The sequence below is a fragment of the Melanotaenia boesemani genome, chromosome 23, assembly GCF_017639745.1.
Source record: "Melanotaenia boesemani isolate fMelBoe1 chromosome 23, fMelBoe1.pri, whole genome shotgun sequence".
In the NCBI taxonomy this organism is placed as follows: domain Eukaryota; kingdom Metazoa; phylum Chordata; class Actinopteri; order Atheriniformes; family Melanotaeniidae; genus Melanotaenia; species Melanotaenia boesemani.
Genome location: NC_055704.1, coordinates 13,238,007 through 13,259,603, shown reverse-complemented (window position 1 = coordinate 13,259,603; position 21,597 = coordinate 13,238,007). Strand labels below are relative to the sequence as shown.

Sequence of the window (21,597 nt, the reverse complement as noted above, 5' to 3'; positions counted from 1 at the left end):
AACTCAGCGGTATTTTGGAAGCTTTGAGTTATCGTTAGCAGTTGCTGTTGACACCACGGCTAACTTCACAACTACGGAGGACTGTATTTAAATGATTTTTTTCTCTATTTTCTGACATTTCACTGGGAGTCATAAAGGAATGGAGCTACGCCAGAATTTCTAACTGAGATCAACCTTAGCTTGTAGCTCATGTTAGCTACCAGACATCAACAGGAAGTAAGAAGCTATCTAAATTCCAATGTCTTGCACTTTGAACTCTCCAGGTACGACAGTATTATTTTAGTCATTGTCTAATTTAAAATAGGCAGAACTGTTTTTGATGACTGTTGATTATATACACGAACTCGTCTGTGGTATAAGCCCATAAGTGGATTTGCATGGCTGCTTTACTGTGATTAGCAAGCTAATAAATTAGCAGAGACATGTTAGTTTCCCTAAAATAATGTCATTTAACTCGGTTAGAACATACTTGTGCGTTATTTAAAATAATTTAATTGTTTTTAATATGACTTAGTAAGTTTATCTCTCACAATTGGGTATGGTTAGCATGAACAAATTAGGTAATAGCTTGCAATCCCAGGTATCCTGGGTAAGAGGAATGTAGGGGTATAGACAATCTAAATACAGTAAGTTTTTGGATAGCATGCTGAAAAGCCTAGGCTTTTAATTTTATTTTACACGTGGGCATTTTCAGCCTCTGATTGTATTACTCTTCACTTCACAAGAGGTTAGAAAGTAGTTAGATTGCTTGAGAAGTCATAATGTTTAATCCTAATTGATTACCTTAGATAAAACCCTAATTAAATTTAAAAGCAAGAGTTAAGTTTCAATCGAATAAGAAGCAGGAGCTGTCTTTAAAGCCTTGCTTTATTTTCATCTTTCATTTTCATCACTTTCATCTTAAAGAAATGTCTATTGACCAACAGGGAGTTATTCATCTTTCAAACGAAAAGCCCATACATTTTTAAAATTCTTTTGTCTTAACATTTTCCCAAAGTTTGTGCTAACAATGACATTCATCCACTCAGGTATGAATTGTAGTTTAGAGAAGGTCCTGGCAGATGCCAAATCACTAGTGGAGAGACTTCGTAACCATGACAACGCAGCTGAGATGTTAATCGAGCAGACAAGCTCTCTCAACAAGCGGGTGGAAGCCATGAAACAGGTACACTGTGACATGATTTTGGTGCTGATGGACTGCTTTAATAAATGTTTTTATAATGTTTTAACACTTAGTAGGATGTTTATTGCCACTGGGGGGCAGTGTTTTATCAAAAAGCTGTGGGACATTTTTACACTTACTAAATTGAATAGTACATTATCAAAACCTTAAAAAGGGAAATCATAAAGAATCAATAATAGTTATTAGTCTTAAATTTTGCCTAGTGTTAATGTTTTTTTTTAACAGTAGGGCTAAAGAAACCTTTTACTTAAGACTGTGTTTGATCACTATGTTTTGTTGAAGCTGTGCAGCATTGTCCCATTATGTTGAACATATTTTACAACATTCCTCTTCAGGAATGTAAGAGCAGTACCCAGCACAGATCCTTCCTCATCATTCTGTTCAGCTTCTTTGAGACTCTGGCCCTTGATGCATCTGCCTTTATATACTTAAAAACTAAGTGCAGTACTTCTTATGGTTGTGGTACCTGTAATTTCCTGAGTGAAGGTTTAGAATTTGTTTAGCCAGATTAGAAATAACTACACAAAAACTCTACAGACATTAGTTACTTAGAAAGTAGTTACTTTTGAGAGGAATTTCTAAAAATTCAGCCTTAAACAAGAAATTATTTAAAGACTAACAGTGTGTGGAAGCCTTACATTTGTGTATTGAAAGCTGCTGTGGTCGTTTTATGATTGTAGTATCAGGAGGAGATTGATAAACTGAATGAAGTTGCACGGCATCGGCCTCGTTCCAGTCTGGTCATGGGAATCCAGCAGGAAAATCGTCAGATCCGAGAGCTCCAGCAGGAAAACAAAGGTATGCTATCACCCTTTAATGTTTACTTTGATTGAGGTTAATTTTTGGTCCAGTTTTAAAGCAGACACAAATCAATCATGTGGTTTATGTGGCAGATTTCTACTGTTCACTACCAAAGGAGCTGTTCAGACCTGGTGCTAACAAGCATCCTGAATGATCCAATCACAAGTCGGCAGCGCTAAGTACAAATGTGACTACACTTGTATTCATTCACCCAAGTCACATTCAGAGGTGGTCCAGGAAGTTTTGATCCACAACAGTTCAGCAGTCCAAAAAGGAATGTTTCCAGAGCTAGATTAAAGAACCCCTACTGGCCTGATTTACCTCCAGCTGCAAGCAGCTGTCAGGATGTTTTCCCACTCTCCCTGTTTTAGTAAAAAAAATATTCCATAGAACTCAAGAGGATGTATCATTAACTGAAAGTCTGCTGCTTCTCTTTTAATTTCTGCAGCAACAGAAACAAAGCAGCTGTGAGACCACCTCTAAAGCTCTGCATCTGTCCTGTTGCTCCTGGGAATTACACCAATAGGCCTTACACCGAACAAGCTCTGTTTCCTGCACAGTGGAAGAGGGCCATGTGCTTTCTTGCAGCAGTCACTTTCATTGGCCATTGTAGCTTGTGGAAATAACATGGAAGATCATGTGGTTTCCCGAATGTTTGCAAGTAAACTGGACTTCTAAGAAAGTATATGTAAAACATTAGGTACAGCTGCCAGCACCAGGAGATGATCCAAAAGTAATCTGGAGTACACTGTAGAAACACTTTTTCTGATAAATGAAAGAGAGTTTTTTTGGGGGGGATCTTACAGCGGATCTGACAGATCCTTTTCTCCTATGTTGTATATCTCTGGGAAACAAATATAAAGGAATAAACATGTGCTCTCTCTCTTCCTGCAGAGCTCCGAACGTCATTGGAGGAGCACCAGTCTGCGTTAGAACTCATCATGACCAAATACAGGGAACAAGTCTTTAGGCTTCTTATGGCCAGCAAGCGGGACGACCCGGCCATCGTCACCCAGCTGAAGGAACAGCACACCACTGTCAGTGAAATCCACTTAAACTCTTTTCTAAGATTTCCTCTACATTTAAACTAAATAACACAAATTCTTCACTTAAAAATAACTTACGTAAACTTTAATTAATTCATAAGAACACTTAGATGAAAAAATATTTATATACTTACAGGACGTTTGTTGTCTTTTATTCGCTTTCTGTCTTTGTAGGAAATGCAAGCGCACATAGACAAGATCAATGAGATGGCCTCTGTCATGCGAAAGGCAATCGAGGTGGATGAGGGGCGGATATGTGAAGATGAGGAGAGGATTAAACAGCTGGAGGTAAAAATGAACACGAAACCTTGCTGTACAAGCTGTTTTAAACATCCCAAACCTTACCAAGCCCCCTTTTTTTCAACTATTATGCCACAGAAGGCAACAAACTCTAAAGTGAATTATTATTTGCAGTAACATCAACATTTTTGGGTCCTTTCCTGCAAAAGCTATGAATTCCTTGTCCTGAATGTGTAGAACTGAGCAGTGCAGAGTAATGTTAATCAGAGCTAGTGTTTTAATATAACATGGGACATGTTAATGTTGGAGCATCTCAAGAAGGATATGGGAGGAGAATGCAGCATAAAACATGACTTTCAGCTCATAGATGTAGTGCAGGCTGTAAGGTAACTCTTAAGGCTTTTTTCTGACATTTGTGCATGGAATAATAGCAGTGCCACCATTTACAGAAACTTGAGCTAGCTTTCTTTTTGTCTGATTTCTACAAAATACTGTTACTAATATAATCTGAAATGTATTTTTTGCATGATTGTTGCCCTCCATAGATAAACATACAGCCTAAATCACGTACATTTATGTTCATATAAAGCAGAAAGTGACAAATGCATGTTGTTAATCTGATGTAAACGGCTTCTCTGTGACACTTTGGCTTTGTGCGGTTAAATTAAGATAATGAAATGCAGATTAGCTTTGGGATGAAAAAATCTGTGTTCTGATGTGAACTGGGATGTCCTGTTAACATGGATGTGGAAAATAGAGGGTTTTAGACTAATTTTTAAACACTTCTAACAGCAAATGTTTGTTCTAACTCAAACTGTAAACAATATGTTGTTGGTGATAATCAGCAGTTTTGTTGGTAGTGTGTGAAAGTGTGTTTTTTTTTTTTTTTCCCCCTGTATTTCAGCTGGAAAACAGTGGACTCAGAGAGCTGCTGGGAATCAGTCGCGAGGCATTCCTCGTTCTTAAGGGAGAGGACCAATCAGAGAGCACATCACTGTCACCACTACTGACCAGTGCTGATGTTAGCTTACGGAAAACCTAAAGTCCAATCTGCCCTCCCTCCCCTTCACCCCCCACTGCTGCCACTACAGTGTACAAAGTGTACAATCTGTTGTCACACACCAACCTCAGCTTTCATCCCACAGACTTTTCAGACGAATTGTCTGACAGCATGTTGCCCTAGAGCCAAATCCCCTCCTCACAACCTCCTCATGTTTTTGTTTGTATTTTGGTAATGTTTGCTTATTTTGCCAGTGTGCATGAACCTGTGGTGCCTGTGTGGGTTTAAAAAAGAATGAGTGAAAGAAGGACTTGGTTTAAAATAAATCTGTGATTATGAGGTTATCTTTGCAGTGTTCTCATTGATTTCATTTTCAAATGTTGCATGTTTCTGGTTCTGATGGTGTGGGTAAGAAACTTCTCACTTTCACTACTGTTTTAGTAGTTGCATGTATTGTCAACAATAGCTTAAAAACAGGAATGGAAACAGTATCAACTTGTCAACAAACATTTATTTCTTTCATTACTTGGGCCAAAAAAGTGAAGAAAAAACATTTCATACTTGGTTTTTGCATATTATGAGATGAAAAAAGTTCATATTTTTAGAAGGTCTGAACAATCAGCATTTTAATCAGACGGACATTTGGACTTTGTCATTACAACTCTAATTCTTTTCCTTTTCAGTAGTTCTTTTGTAAATTTGCTGCTGTGTTTAGGATCATGTCACATGATCCTAGTTTCAGCTAAGCCTTAGCTGTCGGACAGATGGCCTCAAACCCCACAATACTTTGGTATACAGAGGAATTCATGGTTAATTCAATAAATGCAAGGTGTCCAGGTCATGTGGCTGCAAAACAAGCCCAAATCATCACCTCTCTGCTGCTATGCTCACAGTTGACATGAAATGTTAGTGATCATACGCTGTGTTTGGTTTTCACCAGATTTAGTGCTGAACAGTGTGAGCAAACACCTCCACTTTGGTCCCTACTGTCCAAAGGACATTTCTTAGATGTGTCTTGGCCACCTTGAGCTGTGGTGTCATATTCTTTTTTAGAGAGAAGAAGCTTTCTTCTGCAACCCTTCCAAACAAACCACAGTTAAATCTTTTAATTCAAGCTCAGGTGGAAAGTGAGTGGCTGGAGTTAGAAGATTTAGTTTTACACCTTTTTCTCATTTCTTTCATCATTTATTTTTTGTTAATTAGCCTGAACTTGTAAAACTGATAAAACCAGAACTGTGTATCAGCTTAATTTGTAGAATGAATAAGTCCTGGACTCCAAATTGTCTGGAAACGGCTTCATAACTCTTCCTTTGTTGATGGGCAGCAACTAATGTTTTGCTGATGTGAGGAGAAAATACTTACATTTGATAAATTAATAAAATTAAATTGACAATAATGTGTTTTTTTTTTTTTCTTCTTCTTTTCTTTTCTGTGTTTGACATGTGCTGCTATGAAGATACAGGAATGGTAGTGCTTGAAAGTGTTTTTCCAGCATTATGGTTTTTCTTTTCAAAGTCGAAGAGAATATGAGTAACAACAAAATTCTAACAAATAATAATGAAGACAAACAAACATGATCATCTCATTTTAAGTAAGACACTTGTAAAGAATCATGGTGGATGCCCCGTACGAACTGGAAAACGAATGGGGTGGTTGAGATATCGCGGGATTTAGAACGAGATCTTTTACGAGAACACAGTTCAGCAGGCAGAGCGGCAGAAGAAGAGAAGCAAGACAGATTTGCGTCCCACGAAACCTTTAACTGTAGTCCAGCATGACGCTTTTATGGTTGCTGGGACTAAATCACAGGCGACCGCAAGGTTCCCAGTAATTTTCAGTGACTGGAGATTGAAGAGTTCTGTTAAGGGATAGCGAAGCAGATAAAATGTCTCGCTGGATTTGGTGCCCGTTGCTGGTGTTTCTTCTCTTCTTGTTCAAAGTTCAAGCTCAAGTCGAAAGTGAGTATCGTGACTAGAGCTAGCTAATAGATTTAGTTTTACATTTTAGTTGTATTTTTTCACTAATTAGCCTACTACAAATGTAAAACTGATTTAAAAGAAAAAAAAACATTGTCGTCTATCAGCTAAGTTTGTAAGACAAATACGCGGTTGGTTGGTGTGTGATTTCTGGAGCCCCCCTTGAGTAGCTTCAGCTAGCAAACAAAACATAATAATGGTAAATGGTCTCTACTAATATTTTTCACTATTGAACCCCAAATCTTTATTCAGACATGTGTGTGTATTGTGTGAAATTGTTTAGGTTTTCTATCGTTCACCAACACAACTATTAGAGGTGTAGGGTGGAACAACAAAAAGCAAAATATTTTTCAAAACATTGCTGTTATAATGTAGTTAAATATTACTCAGTATGTTGCAGGATGTTAGCAGTTTGTGCACTCAGAGGAATTCACACTGTAAAAGTACAATATTGGGTTATTATATTCAAGTGGAATAGTTATATTAAAGTTGATGTTGCAGAGTGTACTGAATTCTCCGAGCTTAGACTCAAAACAAATGGTGTTTGTTGTGAAATGTGATCGTGGAGTGATTATTCTGTTTGGCCAATCAATAGTCTGTCTAGTACTGCCTCCAAATACCAGCATTATGAGTTTGTTCTTAAATCTTCTTGATTGACCCCCTTCTTTACATTTTTTTTCCTTTCACTTAAAAAAAATCCTATATTTGTTCGTTTGGAAAAAGTCAGATGGAAGGTTTAGGTAACATGTTTAATGCATGTCAGTACAGCTCTGACAAAGCACACTGTGACTGTGACAAAAGTAAAGCAACTAAGCCTGAATAGAATTGTTAGGAGAATAACAGGAAATCGGTCCCACGATTCACTCTAGACTGGGATTTCTATCTGTGCTGCACATTTGTCATTTGTATTCACTTATCAGGCAAAAAAAGAAGAAAAAATCAAGGCAGTAGGTCAGTCCTTAGGTGGAATCCGACCCTTAAACAGTCTAGATTAAGCAACATGTGCAGCCCTCAACACGTCCACAGAGCATTAGCTCTCATACTTTGCATTCTTCCGCTGTGAGAGCAACAATGACCTTTTACACAACAATATACAACTTAAAAAAGGTTTACACATCCTGACTCAGTCAGCACAGTATTTGTCATAATATTCTGAATAGGATTAAGAATTGCACGTGCATGCTTCAGCATTAGAAGCAGCAAAAAGCAGCGTTTAAACTTTGAGACTGGATGAAATCATTCAGACTGATCATTCAGTGATAGCCAACTAGGGTAGTTTAGTCTCACATATGAACTCGAAGAGTAGGGCACTGATAAGGTTGTGTACCGCATGATAAGATGTGAAACATTTTGCAACAGAAATGCAATGTATATTATTGATAAATATATTTCTCTGGTCAAGTTGCATGTGCTTGTAGGATCTAACCACCGAATCATTGCTGCTGCATGATTACTTCAGGCGGTCCTGGTCCTGCATAAGACTCTGCATGTTCCACCTAATTAATTGATTATTACCAAAATATGGAAATAGAAAAGCGCCTGAGAGGGACACTTGACAGTGATGTAAGCAGACAATCAGCAGACAAGCTTGCTTGATCTTGATCTACAAGGGTTTTATAACTTCACAATAATAGATTTATAGATGAACAGTTTTCACATGATTTTTTTTAATCATACATTTTAAATAAGCAGCTGACATGTTGAAATTGACTGCATTACACAATAGGTGTCAGTCCAGCAAAACCCCCTTTGTAGTTTAGAAATCACTGCACTTTAAGCAGCTTAACAAATGGTTGAGTTTAATGAGCACACATTCAGTGTTTTTTTCCCCGTAAGACCCAATTAACACAATACTACTGTGATCATCTCCAGTTTGTTTTTTCCTGTCGTGAGTGACAAGAAAACAAACTTCTTAAATCTACTTCTTGAGTCTCAGCAGGAAAAATCAAGATGTGATGTGGTAATACTGCAGCGACTGCTGGGAAATTGTAGTTGTTGTTGCTTTATTTGTTTGTGTTTCCCAACTTGAGTTTTTATCAATCAAACTGAGATGGCAGATAACTCTTTCACCTGATATGTATTTACTTACCAAAAAACTATAATTTGGCTATAAATGTTCCAACAAACTCCCAAATGTTAGATTTACAGGGTCTGTTTGCAATGGGAAAAATGTCTGAGACGAATACCTCCACCAAGGTATAAAACCGTTTTTGTTTTTTTTGTGTGTGTGTGTAATATTGCAGTTGTAAAACTTAAACAACACAATGAAAATGAAAACATTGAATGCAAAAACAAAACACAAGTGTTTCATAATGACCCTGAACGCAGCATGTCTGGGCTGCTGTTACCTACTTTACTGGATAAACCTGTTCGTCAATCTGCAATCCTCCATTTGTTTATTCAAAGTTAGCATGAAACAATCAATTACATGGTGAAAAATGGCTTCAGTAATTCAGGCCTTCATTGATACGCTGATTAGCCATGGACAATAACTGTGTTACATTGAACACCACTACAGCAACATATGGAAAAAAAAAAGAAAAAAACAACGTTTAGAAGTTGAGTTGTGCTTGAGATTGGATCAGGAGCTGAAAATGAACCAATCCTGTTACAACATTTTAGAGTTTAACCCCAGCCTGCCTCTGCACACACTACTGGATGAGCATTAGAGATGCTGCCAGGTTGATTCTGGTTTTCCATAAAGTGACTCTTTCGTTTGTGCTCAGCTGTCATACAGAGCTTATAAAGCCCAGGACATATAGTGACTCTGCAGCAGAGTCGTTTCTAAATATTTTACTACAGCACAGTCATATGACATAAAAAAAACAATTTATTTCTTCCGTTTCCCTCTCAGACCGGGTGATTTTCCTGCCGGGGACGTTCCAGAACGTGAACGTCTCACAGAATGAGACAGTGCAGCTCATGGTGTCCAGGATCCCTGTGGAGATCGCCTTCATCACTCTGCAGTTCCACACGCTGTACCGCAACGCCACGCTCTCCTACACGAGGGTGAGAACATCAGCTCTTCCACTAGTACTCAAAAAATCTGACACGCCTAATCAGAAGATAATACAGATCTTCTGTCTACAGTTTTTACACCTGTGACAACCAACGGAACATTTTTATTCATTCACTGTTAATGATGCTGTTGGAAAAAACATTACAAAGTCCCTGTTTAGTGGAATATATTTTAATATGATTTCAAACATCAACAGAAAAGAAAATGCATTAATTAAAACAAATCAGTTTGAAATTTTTACTTTGAAAGTTTGGACATGCCTTTACGATTATACATGCTATATTAAAAACAAGTTATTGCGTTTATGCATGCAGCATCAAATTAAGTAAACAGCTTAATAGAATGAAATGCAAAGAAATAAAGGTCATGCATTGTTTGCTTATTGTCACATGAGTGTTTTTGCTTCTGTTGAAGATCAGGTTGTTATGTTTGTCCATTAGTTTGCCTGAAAGATTTTTTGTAATTTCAGGAGTGGATTTATGTAGCTATTACATTAAAAATAAAACAGTAAGTTAATTCAAAGGGATGAGATGAAAGCTCTGTGATGTTAAGCGCTAGAGGGGTTAATTATCATTTTAAATCAGCAAAACAAATGCATTTACTTTCCCCAATTTATCCACTTTCTCAGCAGAATGATTCTGTTAATGCTGGGGTCGTGTGACGCCGTAAGAAGAAAAAGAAAAGAAGCAAACTTTCCAGAGAAATTACTGCCATGTTTCATAGTGGATGCAGTCGGTTAGTTCAGCTGCTGCTTAATGAATGAGGCTTTGTGAGAGAGGTCGTCTGACCCTCTGAGAGAAGTCGCAGTCAGCTGATGTACAGTCCACAGGTCCTGACTGGGACTGGGCGTCCGGGAGGGGGGGTGGGGGGTATAAATGCCAGGATTTTGTCCCAAAAGTCTCAGTGGTACCGAATATTTTGGTTCCAAGCAGCACATGCGGGTCAGGTCAGTTTCAGTGTTTTTATTTGTTTTTCTTGGTCGGCAAAGCAAAAGAAAACATATCTGTGTAATTAATGGGGTTTTTAAACCTTAAAAAGGGGTTTCTCATCAAAGCGGAGGAGGCTGTTGACGCAAGTGAGCATGAGAGGGTAACATGGAGCAACAAACCAAACTTACTAAGAAAGAAAAGTGAGGAAGTGAGCATACGAGCAGAAACAGATTGAAAGTGTATATGTTGCATTTCGACAGTTTGCATTTTTCCTTTAAATTTTAAGGAAAGTAGTAAACAACATCCCTTTTTGTGTTTAAGTCCTTGCTGTTGGTGCTGACTGTCAGTTTCTTCTGCTTTCAACCGTTGTACCCGTTTCCTGTTGGTGAAACTCGTCTTTGCAGCAATTTGACATCACTCTGCTTCTGTGACACGTTAGACACGTAAAGTGGGAACCGCATCGAACAGAGCATCTCTGCCCACTCCTGTATCATCTTCCTGAACACCCAGCCACAATGGGGTTATTATACAAGTAGAGAAGTCACACTGAGACTTGTGGGCTCAGAATGGCAGTGTCACCAGTCTCAGAGCTCCTCCCTTCAGGGTTTTGCTGAACAACATGACAGTAAAAACAATCTGTTGTCCCCCTCTCTGCTCATTTCAGCCCTCAGCAACGCTAAGGATTAAATATGTGTACACTTATTTACTTTTAGCCACTGATCACTGGTGTATATCATATGATGTGTCCATTACGTGATCAATGCTCTGTTGTGTTTTGTGGTTTTTATCCAGTAGACACTGTGGTGCCCAGAGTAAATTTCTCTCCAAAGTCTTTATCTTTTATTAAGAGTAATTCAGCTCATTTTTCCCTGCAGATAAAGTTTAAAAAAAGTACAACTATCATTTCCTTTTTTATAGCCAGAAAATGTGAATTAGTTGCAAGGATTTGTTGAAATGTGTAAACATAAATGGAAGTACAGTGGTCCCTTGTTTATTGCGAAATGACGACCTTATTAATTTTTCACAATTTAAGTGCATGTTAAGGCCTAATTGTCCCTCCTCGGAATGTTTATAGACCTTTCCCAAACTGTAATGAACATTTTCAACATTCTCACACACTTTATACACTCTCAAAAACCTACATATATTTAACAACATGAATTTCTTAATACTTACTCACCCCATAAAATGTATTTCAGCTTCTCTGCTGGCGCTGCGCCCCCACCCTCATCTGTAACGTCGTTTTTCTCAGAAGGCCTGGGTGTTGCTGTCTTTTTCAGATTGAAGAGCATAGTTATGGGAAGTCGCTGGCGCTCCTTTTTTTCTGGTGATAATGTTCTTATACACCGACATGTTACTTTCTATGACACTGAAGAACTGTAATGAGCGGAACATCAAGGGGTCCCACTCTTGTGCAACTCGCTGAAGTTCATAGTGATCAGGAATCGATACGAAACACAGTTAAAGAACACAAGACACGAAGTAGACTGATTCTGGACAGAGTCCTTTGGCCAATCAAGAAACAAAACACAGTAAAATTTGGACATAGAATGGTTTAAACAGGATTTACACATTTAAATATAAAGTCCTGCATTCAAAAGAAAATCTCCGAAACAGAAGATGAACCGCGGTATGGTGAGGGACAACTGTACTTTTTTTTTTTTTTTTTTTTTTAAACAAGTTTGAAAATCAATATTTGGTTCGATCAACTTTAGTCTTCATCACAGCCTGATTCTTCTTAGACAAGCTTTCTTGTAATTTATTTAGTCTTCAGGATTAGTTCTCCCCACTTCTTGAAGGACACTTAAAAGCTTTTATTTGGACGTTGGCGATTTTTGAGTAATTCTCTGTCAAATATTTTCCCACACTGCTTCTGTAATGTTGAGGTTCAAGCTGTGAGGAGGATCCATCACTCCTTCAGACCTGTTGCCTCTGACTTTCATCCTTCCATAGAGAACATTTCTGATGAGGCTTCAGTGACAGTAGATGGATAAACTGAACGGATGCATCTCTCAGATCTTCTGTCAGATCTTTGCAGGACTTGTTGTCCTATTTTTTAAGACCATCACATTTAGATGCTTTTCATTTGCTGTTTTTTTTTTTATCCCTGACACTTCTTCCACTTTTCCAGTTTCCTCACATTTTAAGGCCATGCTGCACAGCATACAGAGAGAAACTACATATTCAGCTTCTAGTTATTTGGGAATCACCTTATAGGTTCACAAATAGTATTTCATGCCTGTCAAATTCTGTTATCTTTGGCGTTTGTATAGCTGCAACTCCAGAAACTGGAACAAATTATCTGTAGTTGTGACATTCTGCTGATGACTTTTTTCTTTTCCAAGAAAATGGGTTGATATGTGTAGAAGAAACACAGGCTCATCCACATGTCTTCCTCATTCTTCAGTGTTGAGTCTCTTAACCAAAACGGAAGTGCTGATGCATGCTTTTATTTCTAGTAGATTAGATTATTGTAATGCCCTGCTCTCTGGTCTTCCCAAAAGGTCCCATCTCAATTTAAATGAAAATGATCAGGTAGAAGGGCTGGATTGAAAGTGAACAAAAAAGAAGCCAAAAAAACTAGTGAAGACCTTCAGAAAGTCTGGAGAACTATTGCTTAAGACTACTTTAAGGATTAACGTCCAGCTCTTTGGAAGCAAAATGTAAAGAATTTGGATGGTGGCGCTCAGGATTTTTGCACAGTATTGTGCAGGTCTCAAAATGTATCCTGAGATTAATCTATTTCCATAAACTCTCAGTAAACTATCCTTAAACAATGTTTTTTTTTTAACAGTTTTTGGACAACAGTGAAGCTTTGTGACACAAAGGAAAAGAAAGTCTTGTTTTGTTGTAATTGGACGTTCTTTAATTTTATCTTCATAGTATGAGCGTAAAGACACAGAAAGCGGTCTAGATATGACATTCAACTGATCAAAAGGGAGATGTTTGTAATTATGGATGTGATCGAGGGCTTGCTGTGGTCAGATTGGAGGGTTGAAACACTGAGGACTCATGATTGATTAGCTTATATAACAATAGTCACATGTGGATTCAAACCCTGGCCGATTAGCAACACTAACATGATAAACGATGTCTTCGTTATCAGTGGTTAGATATGTGATTTTTCCTCACTGATAACCAGACTAAGGAATAAGTCTGCAACATTTGTATAGAAAATTTTCACAGATGTTTCAGTCTTCAGAGAAGACCGCTCATGACTTTCCTCATTCACAGTGTCTCCTACGTTCTTCATAAAATAAGCTTTTGTAAACATGCTCAGTGTTCTTATCTTTGTGTGCACTTTTTGTATGTTATTGTGCATTTGCTGATAAACTTATCTCTGTTTGGCTCAGATGCCAAGTCAGGATCAGTCTCTGACGGCGGTGGACTCTGGGCTGCTGTCGGCCCTCCTGCCTGACCAGTCGTCGCTCTCCTTGTTCCTGTCTTCTCCTGGCGGCGACACCGTGGCGGGCACCGGTGTCATCCTCCCGTACTCCGGCTCTGGTAAGTCTTAAAGCTATTACAGGACGCTGCTACTCTGACTTGTTTGAGGGGTCTGAAATGAGGAAGTTGCATACCATAAGTCATGAAAACTATTTCTGCAAAAGCAAAGAAGATCTAACCACAAACAGGGAAGGAAGTGTTTGTTGATTTTAGATTTTTAGCTTGTGAAAACTCATGCAGACCTTGAGTGAGCACCTGCACTGATTGTATGTGGATGTCCGTCTGAATTATCCCATAATGGCCTCTGGTTTCAGACCCAGTCCCTGGAGCCTGTAACATGGAGTTTAACCTGAACACGGATCCAAACATCTACATCCATTACAACCTCTATGAAACCACCATCCAGTTCGCGCCTGCAAATTTAGGATATGAGAGGTAATGTGCTCCTGATTGGCACCACTTGCTCAACTTCCTGTTTGGTGGCTAACTGGCCTTTCATCACCCCATCGTGCCTGGACTGATATTTTATTGCACATTTGTGTCACAAAGCCACCCTGAAGGGACCACATGTTCAATGACACACAAGCATTTCCTGCTAAGCGAGTAGCTGTACGGACCTGATCTGATCCTATGTCTCAATGTTGTGTCACAACTGCTACGTGGCGGCTCACTACTTACTTTCCACTGAGTAACTAATCATATCTGAGACAATTTTACTGTTTTGTGTTTTTTGGAAAACCGAGTGGCTCAGTTTAAATATGGCAGATACAGCTGGATTAATACAAATTTCTTTAACTGTCTTTGGGTGCAGATTAGTTTACTTCAGATGTGACTCTTCTTGTTTAACGTGTCTGACTGGATTTATTCATCATTATAGTAGGTCTTTAGTTTGATCTCTATGCTTGTGCTATGGTGGACATATCTTTACTATAAACTAATCTGCATACAGTTGTGCTGTGTACACATTAAGCAATTTATTAAGTTTGTCTGTACAATTCTCATTCAAATTTGGAGAAACTGAGTTGTAAAAATACAGCAATGATGCCAGAGAAACTTCTAGATAAGTTTTTTTTCTGAATTATATTGTTAGATTTTAGATAATAATTTCAGATACGGGCATCTTGTTCCATTTTTGAAGCCGTGTTCAACTCTATCCCCCCAAGACTAGAATTTTATTTAATTTGATTTTTTTGAGTTGCCTGTTTTCCACTCAGTAGCAAAGTATATTTCCTTTTTTTTCCTATTAATTCAGAAAATTGAAATGTTTATAGGACGTTTCCCACAACAGCCCTTAATAACAAAACAAAAAAGACTAAAATATTCCTTTAAATCTGACATTTCCATCACTGTAAGATGTAATTTACAAATTACTGCACAAACTGATGGTGACTATTGACAGAATATGATGTCTAATCTTGTTTATAATGGTTTGCGTTCTAGGTTTATTTAGCAAATACCTTAGAGCTTCTTTATCCAAGACTTTTTGTTTATTGTCTTTGAATACATTCTTTTGGTGCAAAAACAATAAAGTCTTGCAGATAAGTGCAACTGACTCTTGATGACTCAGCATTTTATAGCTCTTTTTATAGTAATTTGTGGGTAACTCAAGTTCACAAAATAAGCAAAGCTATGATCTGCTTAATTAACTACCCACAAAGCTCAAGACTCTTCTCATATTAAACCATTTCTTGTTTGCAAAGCTGGCTCAAACACAAGGTTGTTACTAACACTCACTCAAGTAAACTACACAAAACAGGCTGCAGCTCAGCAGACTGGAGAAAACTGATCTGTGCTCTGCTTTCCATCAGAGGTCAAACTCCTCCGGCCTGCGACGAATCCACAGAAAGCAACACCCGCTGGCGGCTGCAGTATGACGTCTACCAGTACTTCCTGCCTGAGAACGACCTATCGGAGCGCAGCCTCTTCAGTGGAATTCAGGCCGTGGCCGACATACAGGGCATGACGACGAGCGGCAGACGGGTACACGGCATGACCGCTCATGATGAGCCGTTTAATGTCTCATCTGATATCCAGTAACAAGGACGTTTAACAGCAGCAGCAACAAACTGACCAAAGCTAACGTTTCATCATGCATCTGCCTTTAGGTCATGACGCTGCTGTCCACAGATAAGAGCATGATGGTCTTCAACTCCATCCCTGGTCAGGGCGTCATCTACTCGGTCATCGTCAGAGATCCCGTGTTAAACACGTCGGCCGCCTACGTGCCCGTCCACACCTACGCCTGCAGCTTCGTGTCCACTATGGATGGCTGTCAGACTCTTGGTAGGCTTTTTTTTAAATGTCTTGATAGAAAAAAATAAAGAAAACACATTTTTTATGTACTTTGCTTTGATTGAAGTCAATCTTATATCTCAGGAAAGATATCTACAAAAATCTTTTTTACCATCACGGGCTTGGCAGGCCTGTTTGTCTGCTTCTTTGGCCATCGATTCTTCAAATGTGGTGAGTAGTTTTATTTATTAATATAGCTTTTTTTTAAGGGCAAAAGCAGATTTTTTTTGCCATTTTAACCAAGTCAGAATTTCAGGCACTTTGTAGTTCTTTAGGACATGTTTTCTTTGAAGAGCAGCTTCTAGTTCACTAATAAAACAGCAGGGCCAGACGTTGTTTGCAAGCTTCCTCATGCATTCCTGATAACATGCACTCTGGGTTTTTATAAATCTTCTGTCTCATGCAGAGTCCATCGGTATGTGTTTGTAAAATGAATTACCAGAAAGTGACCCTGCCTCTCATGTGGTCTTCCTCATGTGCCATGTTGAAATGAATTTGTCTCTTCCTCACACAGAGCTGTTCTGCATGGGATTCAGCTTTGCGGCGTTCTTCTTTTTCATTCTCATCACGAGGACCACAGAACTGGACTACAACAGTAAGCTTTTACCTCTCACACAGCTAAAGCCACAGGAAGTCTCTCCGACTTCTGAGGCTCCACATTAGTAGATAAAATGAACATTTCAGCCATCAACGGAGGTGTTTGTGCGTCTCTCTCTGCAGTCCGCCTGGCTGTGTCTGCTGTGGTTGGCGTGTTGGGCGGAGTTATCCTGGTGATGAGCTGGTGGCGCTTTGGTTCCGTCATGGCCTGTGTCATCGTGGTCGGCCTGATGCTCGGCTTCCTCGTCGCCTCCACTGTGCTCTTCACTCCAATTGGTACAGAGACAATCAGCCTTCATTTAGGAAACAGTGATATTCACTCAATAAGAGGTAAACGCGTTCATTCTGTGTCTGTCTTCAGGTGACCTTGACGTGTTCAGGAACTCAGATGTGGTTTTCTGGGTGACGTTCTGCTGCATTATGATTGTCATTCCTCCGTTCTTCGTGCGGTGGCCCAGAGAGGTAAGAGACTTATTATCTCAACCCACAACAAGATGTCAGTCTCTGATTCTCCTTTGTGCTGGCGCCCTCTGGTGGTCAGCAGCAGACCACACGGTTTAAAAGCGTTTATCACATTTGAACAAAAATGATTGTACTTTGAAGGATAAATTGGCTATTTTGGCAAAAACAAAGAGAAAAAAAACAACTCAGCCCTGATTTCATTCTGTCAGGTGTATAGCTAGAGATGATTAGCTTAGCATGAGGACTAGAAAGGGCTAGTTAATGTAACACAAATATATTAGGAACATATTATTGCCTTTTTTTTTTTTTTTTTAACTAAATAAGGCCACAAGACTTCATGGTCTAACAAACAGTTGCAGTTCAAATTCCCAGTAAAACTTCCCGTTGTTCTTATTTTAAGGCACTTGGTTCTTAGATCCCAGATCCCACAGAAGCTGGACTGGGAGTTTAACTCTTTTTGTAAGATTAATTCTGGCCACAGAAAAAGAAAATATTTAACTGTTCTCTTGTTTCATAGCATTTTTCATTCAAAAGCTTTCAGCAGTGAATTGAAATAATAAAAAGTTTATTTTAAAACCATATTTAAAGAGCACATATAATGTTTGAGTACAGGTTTATAGTTGTATGCTTGAGGTGTAGTAGTCACTTCAGCTACTACTGTTCTACTACCACTGTTCTCCGTTTCATTATTGCTCAAAACAAACTCACACATTGTACAAAATCATTCAAATGAAAAATACAAGTGCCCACTTAAAAATACATGACTAATGTAAGAAAAAAAACAAGGTGCTGGATATGTCCTTAAAGGGCAGCTAGTTAAAAGAAATTATGCCAACCAAACAAAATGAATCATTTTTATCAAATTTATTCATTTCCCAGATGACCTGAGTAAAGAAACTGTTGCATAGTCTGATTTCCTGGTTGCTTTTAGGTCTCCTAGAGGGAAGCCTCTCAAAGAGAGAGTGAGATTTACTGATAACTGACACGTTAAACCTGTATTTTAATTATTATAAACATTATTTTGCTCAAACTTTGCACTGCTGCAGAATCTCTTGTTTCTGTCTGAAACATTTTGTTTTAGCTCCTTTCTCTTTAAAGGAGGGAAGGAGGGATGAGCAGTTCAAGTTCAGCAGCTTTTAGTTACTTGTGCTCCAACACACAGGAACATAAATCATAGCACTGCTAGAAGAATAGATCATGTTTAAACCATAGGTATTATTAGTTCTGATGAGAATTAGTTGCCAATAGCAAAGGACAAAGCGAGCAGAAGAGTTTAAGCTTCCTTCTTGGAGGATCAGTGAATGCAGCATGGCTTGAAGCTGGAGTAAAGCGGAGTAAAGATCAGGAATTTTACTACTTGGTGCTGGAAGTGAAACAAAGAGCCTTAATATTAGGTCTCTATAACTTATTTTTATGCCATCAGGTTTCCAGGAGGACTCTCTAGCCCCACTTTCTTGCTCAAATGTGGTTAAAGCTACAAAACAGCAGCTAATAAACCAGTGGATGATAAAATAACAGACGCAACCATTTCTTAGACAGTCTGTGTCAGGCGGCTGCTCATTCTTTGTTTGAGACATGTGAAACTTCCCACAAGTCACACAGATGTCTGACATGGTCATTAACAGAGTAAAAAGTTTGAGTTTTATGAGCAGTGTGGGAAGGGGTAACTTTGGTTTGGACTTCAGGCTTTGAAACTTTGGTGTTCTGTAACAAATTGAAAACTTTGTAAATGTGTTTTTCAGGGGAACATCACCACATGCGGAGTTGTCGGTGCATACGCTGTCATTCTCGCCGTCAACGCCTACATTTACACCAGCCTCTCCTACATCACTCTGAACATCCTCAAACGCTTCCTCAACAACAACTTCAGCGCGGTGTTCACCGACGTGCCGTTCCAAATCATCGGTGAGTTCAAATACAAACTCCAACATATACCCGCTGTTGTAAATCCAACAGCTTGTTTTAACTCGCCGTCCTCTCCTCCAACCAGATTACATCATGATCACCATGTGGGTGGTGCTGGGCGTGTGCGGCATTGTCCTGCAGCTCTACCGCGAGCGCTCCCGGCCATTCTTCCCCCCAAGCCCATACCTCATGTGGCTGCAGGAGCGCGAGCGCCGCAAGACCAACGTCCTGGACCCGAGCCACCACTTCCCCTCGCTGCCCAGCCGCATTGTGGAACGAGCGCGGCAGCTCGTGCAGCGGAGGGAGCCGGCAGGAGAGCACACGCCGCTGCTCCTGTAAACCGATGGCACCCACAGATGCGCTCCCAACCAGAGAGATCCTGATGGAGGATTTTTTTTTAGACCGGGTGATGCTCAGGTTGCCAGTTAGAAAGGAAACGGCAGCAGTGGCTTTCCTCATGAAGCACTCTGGGATAATTGATATTAATGACAATACACACCTCAGAGGAAGAGTCTGTCAACTAACACCACTTTTATTAAACACTTGAATGACGTTAAACCGGTGGAGAAGAACCGAACTTGTTAATGACTGAAAGTGCGGCCGCTTCTGCTTATTGTTTGCACTAAAATCACAAACCACTACTGTTTTTTTTGTTTGTTTTTTTACCCAGCAAGGTGTCTCACCTTGTCAGATTTGGATTATTTTTACACTTTTTTTTTTTTTTTTTTATAATGCCAAAACAGATGATTTAATCACCACTTTGTAGCCCAGCTTAAAGATGAGCCTTCACATCTACTGAATCCTCTAACATTTAGAAGATGAGGTCTTTGTGATGATCTGATCTGAATATGAAACTAAGCATATTTTTAGCCTTCTTTTTTCAACGTCTTGCTTGTTTTGTTTTGACTGGACTGAAACTCAGCGATCCAGTCAGTGTTTTTGTACTTTGCACACGGAAATTTAATATATTTAATTCCTCTTGCTGTCAAGGAGCTAATTGTATGTGAATGTGTTGAAACTTGAGCTGGTGTACCTCGACGTTTCTCAGGGTTTCACACGCAGCTTTTAGGCTACTGACAAGCACCCAGAGAGAGATGAAGCCTTCGATTTTTAACCCCCCCTCCAAATGTCTGTTGGAGTTTTATTAAAGTAGAGTGGACTTCTTTGGTCTTGAGATTTTAAAAGTTAAGATTTTAATTAGATAAATTGTAGTTGAATGTGTTTTGATATTAAATAAACGGCCTACAGGCGAAACATGACCTGTTTTTTTATACAAGTTTGATTGAATGATGTAAATTTATCATTGTGTTTAATAATAATAATAATATGTTAAATTGTAAAATGAGATATCAGTGTTCAAATTTCTTGACCTCACCATGGCAACTCATCTGTTCAGATTTTTAGATTTAATCTGATTTACAAAAACTGTCATTAATTCTTGTCCTCATGATGTGCCAGACAGCAAAATCAGACTTTAAATATTTTAAATTATTGAAAGTTTGTGTAACATTGTAACAAAAACTGGATTGCTGAATAACTGATAAATCAATATTTAACATTTAATAAAACTCAGCTAGTGCAGCACGCTTATATTTTGATAAAATGCTGGCGTTGCTGCTAGATCATTAGATCCACCTTTAGATTGAATCTTAACTAAAAATCCTCATTTTTGACAAGATTTTAGCCAAAATACTAGAAATGCCCTCTTACCTTACTTTTATATTTACTTGCTGTGGATCCACACACATGGTGGCTTTTTACTATGATGTCTGAGTAGACAAACAGCTGTGTGTGTGTGTGTATGTGTGTGTGTGTGTGTGAATTGAGAGCCCTCTGAGCTCTAAATCTGTAGTAGTGGCACCGTTTGGGGTTAAGTAACGTTTTATGAGCATAACAAACCGTAATTACCTGTAGTGCAGTCATTGCTGTACCTGAAGTCACTGGATCCACTCGCGGATGAAAACATGTTTATATCTGGAAGAGTTTTGGCCACTGACGGCCACCGTCCATTTACAACAGTGCTTTGTGTCATTAAGTCATCTTTATGCCAATCTTTACCACTAGATTTTAGTAATTATACACTGTACTTTTTAAGCAGATGTTTCATTATTTTTTCCACACTTAGACGTATGAGGTGAAAATTGTATTTTGTGCAGAAAAAGTGTTAAATATCAAAGTTAAATATAACCACTTTTACCAGTCATCTAAGTGGAGGTTTCGGTTTTCACAAGAAAGATGGCCGTGTTGAAATTTTTTGTAAAATGGGCAAATACGCCCTCTGATAAAACAGAAAATTTTTGTTTTAAAATTTTAAAAGCCAAAGCATTGTATTAAATACACATTTTACAAACATCAGTCAATAAACTGCAACATTGTTGGAGTTAGTTGCTTGTAAAGTTGATGTGAGAATCCCCATTTTTCTTTTCCCCAACCAAGTTTGGTTAAAACTAAATTTCACTTTTAGTGACTGTTGCAATGTTGCATTATTACCACAAGGGGTCGCTACAGTTCAGATGTTAAATTGAGTTTCAGACTTGAGTGAATCACAATGAGGTTGCCAATTAAACACATCTAACCTCTTCCTGTACTCATTAAAAAAAGGGGACTGATCAGTTGACAATAATCACAGCTGTAAGACCTGTAATTACTTGTCTTAATATTTTTCCCTCTCACTTCTGTTCCTACATGACAACAAAACAGTCA

General features: G+C 38.8%; 2 protein-coding genes across 3 annotated transcripts; both read left to right on the top strand.

The window, feature by feature from the left end:
- Positions 1-29: 29 nt before the first annotated feature.
- On the top strand, positions 30-4,614 carry fgfr1op2 (FGFR1 oncogene partner 2). Of its 2 annotated transcripts, none has more exons than XM_041977879.1 (6): positions 30-216; positions 1,029-1,165; positions 1,864-1,981; positions 2,879-3,021; positions 3,205-3,318; positions 4,175-4,614. In XM_041977879.1, the coding sequence occupies exons 2-6, from the start codon at positions 1,031-1,033 to the stop codon at positions 4,310-4,312; spliced, it is 648 nt and encodes a 215-aa protein (XP_041833813.1). In that variant the 5' UTR covers positions 30-216; positions 1,029-1,030; the 3' UTR covers positions 4,313-4,614. The 2 variants fall into 2 exon arrangements, with proteins under 2 accessions (XP_041833813.1, XP_041833812.1); XM_041977878.1 differs by having other exon boundaries at positions 30-263.
- A 1,362-nt stretch (positions 4,615-5,976) lies between these two features.
- Positions 5,977-20,153, top strand: tm7sf3 (transmembrane 7 superfamily member 3). The gene is made up of 12 exons (XM_041977095.1): positions 5,977-6,228; positions 9,101-9,255; positions 13,548-13,698; positions 13,953-14,073; positions 15,447-15,618; positions 15,744-15,921; positions 16,015-16,101; positions 16,445-16,525; positions 16,651-16,803; positions 16,889-16,989; positions 18,732-18,894; positions 18,980-20,153. Exons 1-12 carry the CDS (start codon positions 6,156-6,158, stop codon positions 19,231-19,233), a joined length of 1,689 nt encoding a protein of 562 aa, XP_041833029.1. The 5' UTR covers positions 5,977-6,155; the 3' UTR covers positions 19,234-20,153.
- Positions 20,154-21,597: the final 1,444 nt, after the last annotated feature.

Excerpts from the sequence above, each read along its gene's own strand:
- tm7sf3 (XM_041977095.1), top strand. The coding sequence starts at position 6,156 with ATGTCTCGCTGGATTTGGTGCCCGTTGCTGGTGTTTCTTCTCTTCTTG. Across the intron at positions 16,102-16,444 it reads CCATCGATTCTTCAAATGTG|AGCTGTTCTGCATGGGATTC; the intron begins GTGAGTAGTTTT and ends TTCCTCACACAG. Across the intron at positions 16,990-18,731 it reads TCGTGCGGTGGCCCAGAGAG|GGGAACATCACCACATGCGG; the intron begins GTAAGAGACTTA and ends TGTGTTTTTCAG.
- fgfr1op2 (XM_041977878.1), top strand. The coding sequence starts at position 239 with ATGTCTTGCACTTTGAACTCTCCAG. Across the intron at positions 1,166-1,863 it reads GGGTGGAAGCCATGAAACAG|TATCAGGAGGAGATTGATAA; the intron begins GTACACTGTGAC and ends TTATGATTGTAG. Across the intron at positions 3,022-3,204 it reads TGAAGGAACAGCACACCACT|GAAATGCAAGCGCACATAGA; the intron begins GTCAGTGAAATC and ends CTGTCTTTGTAG.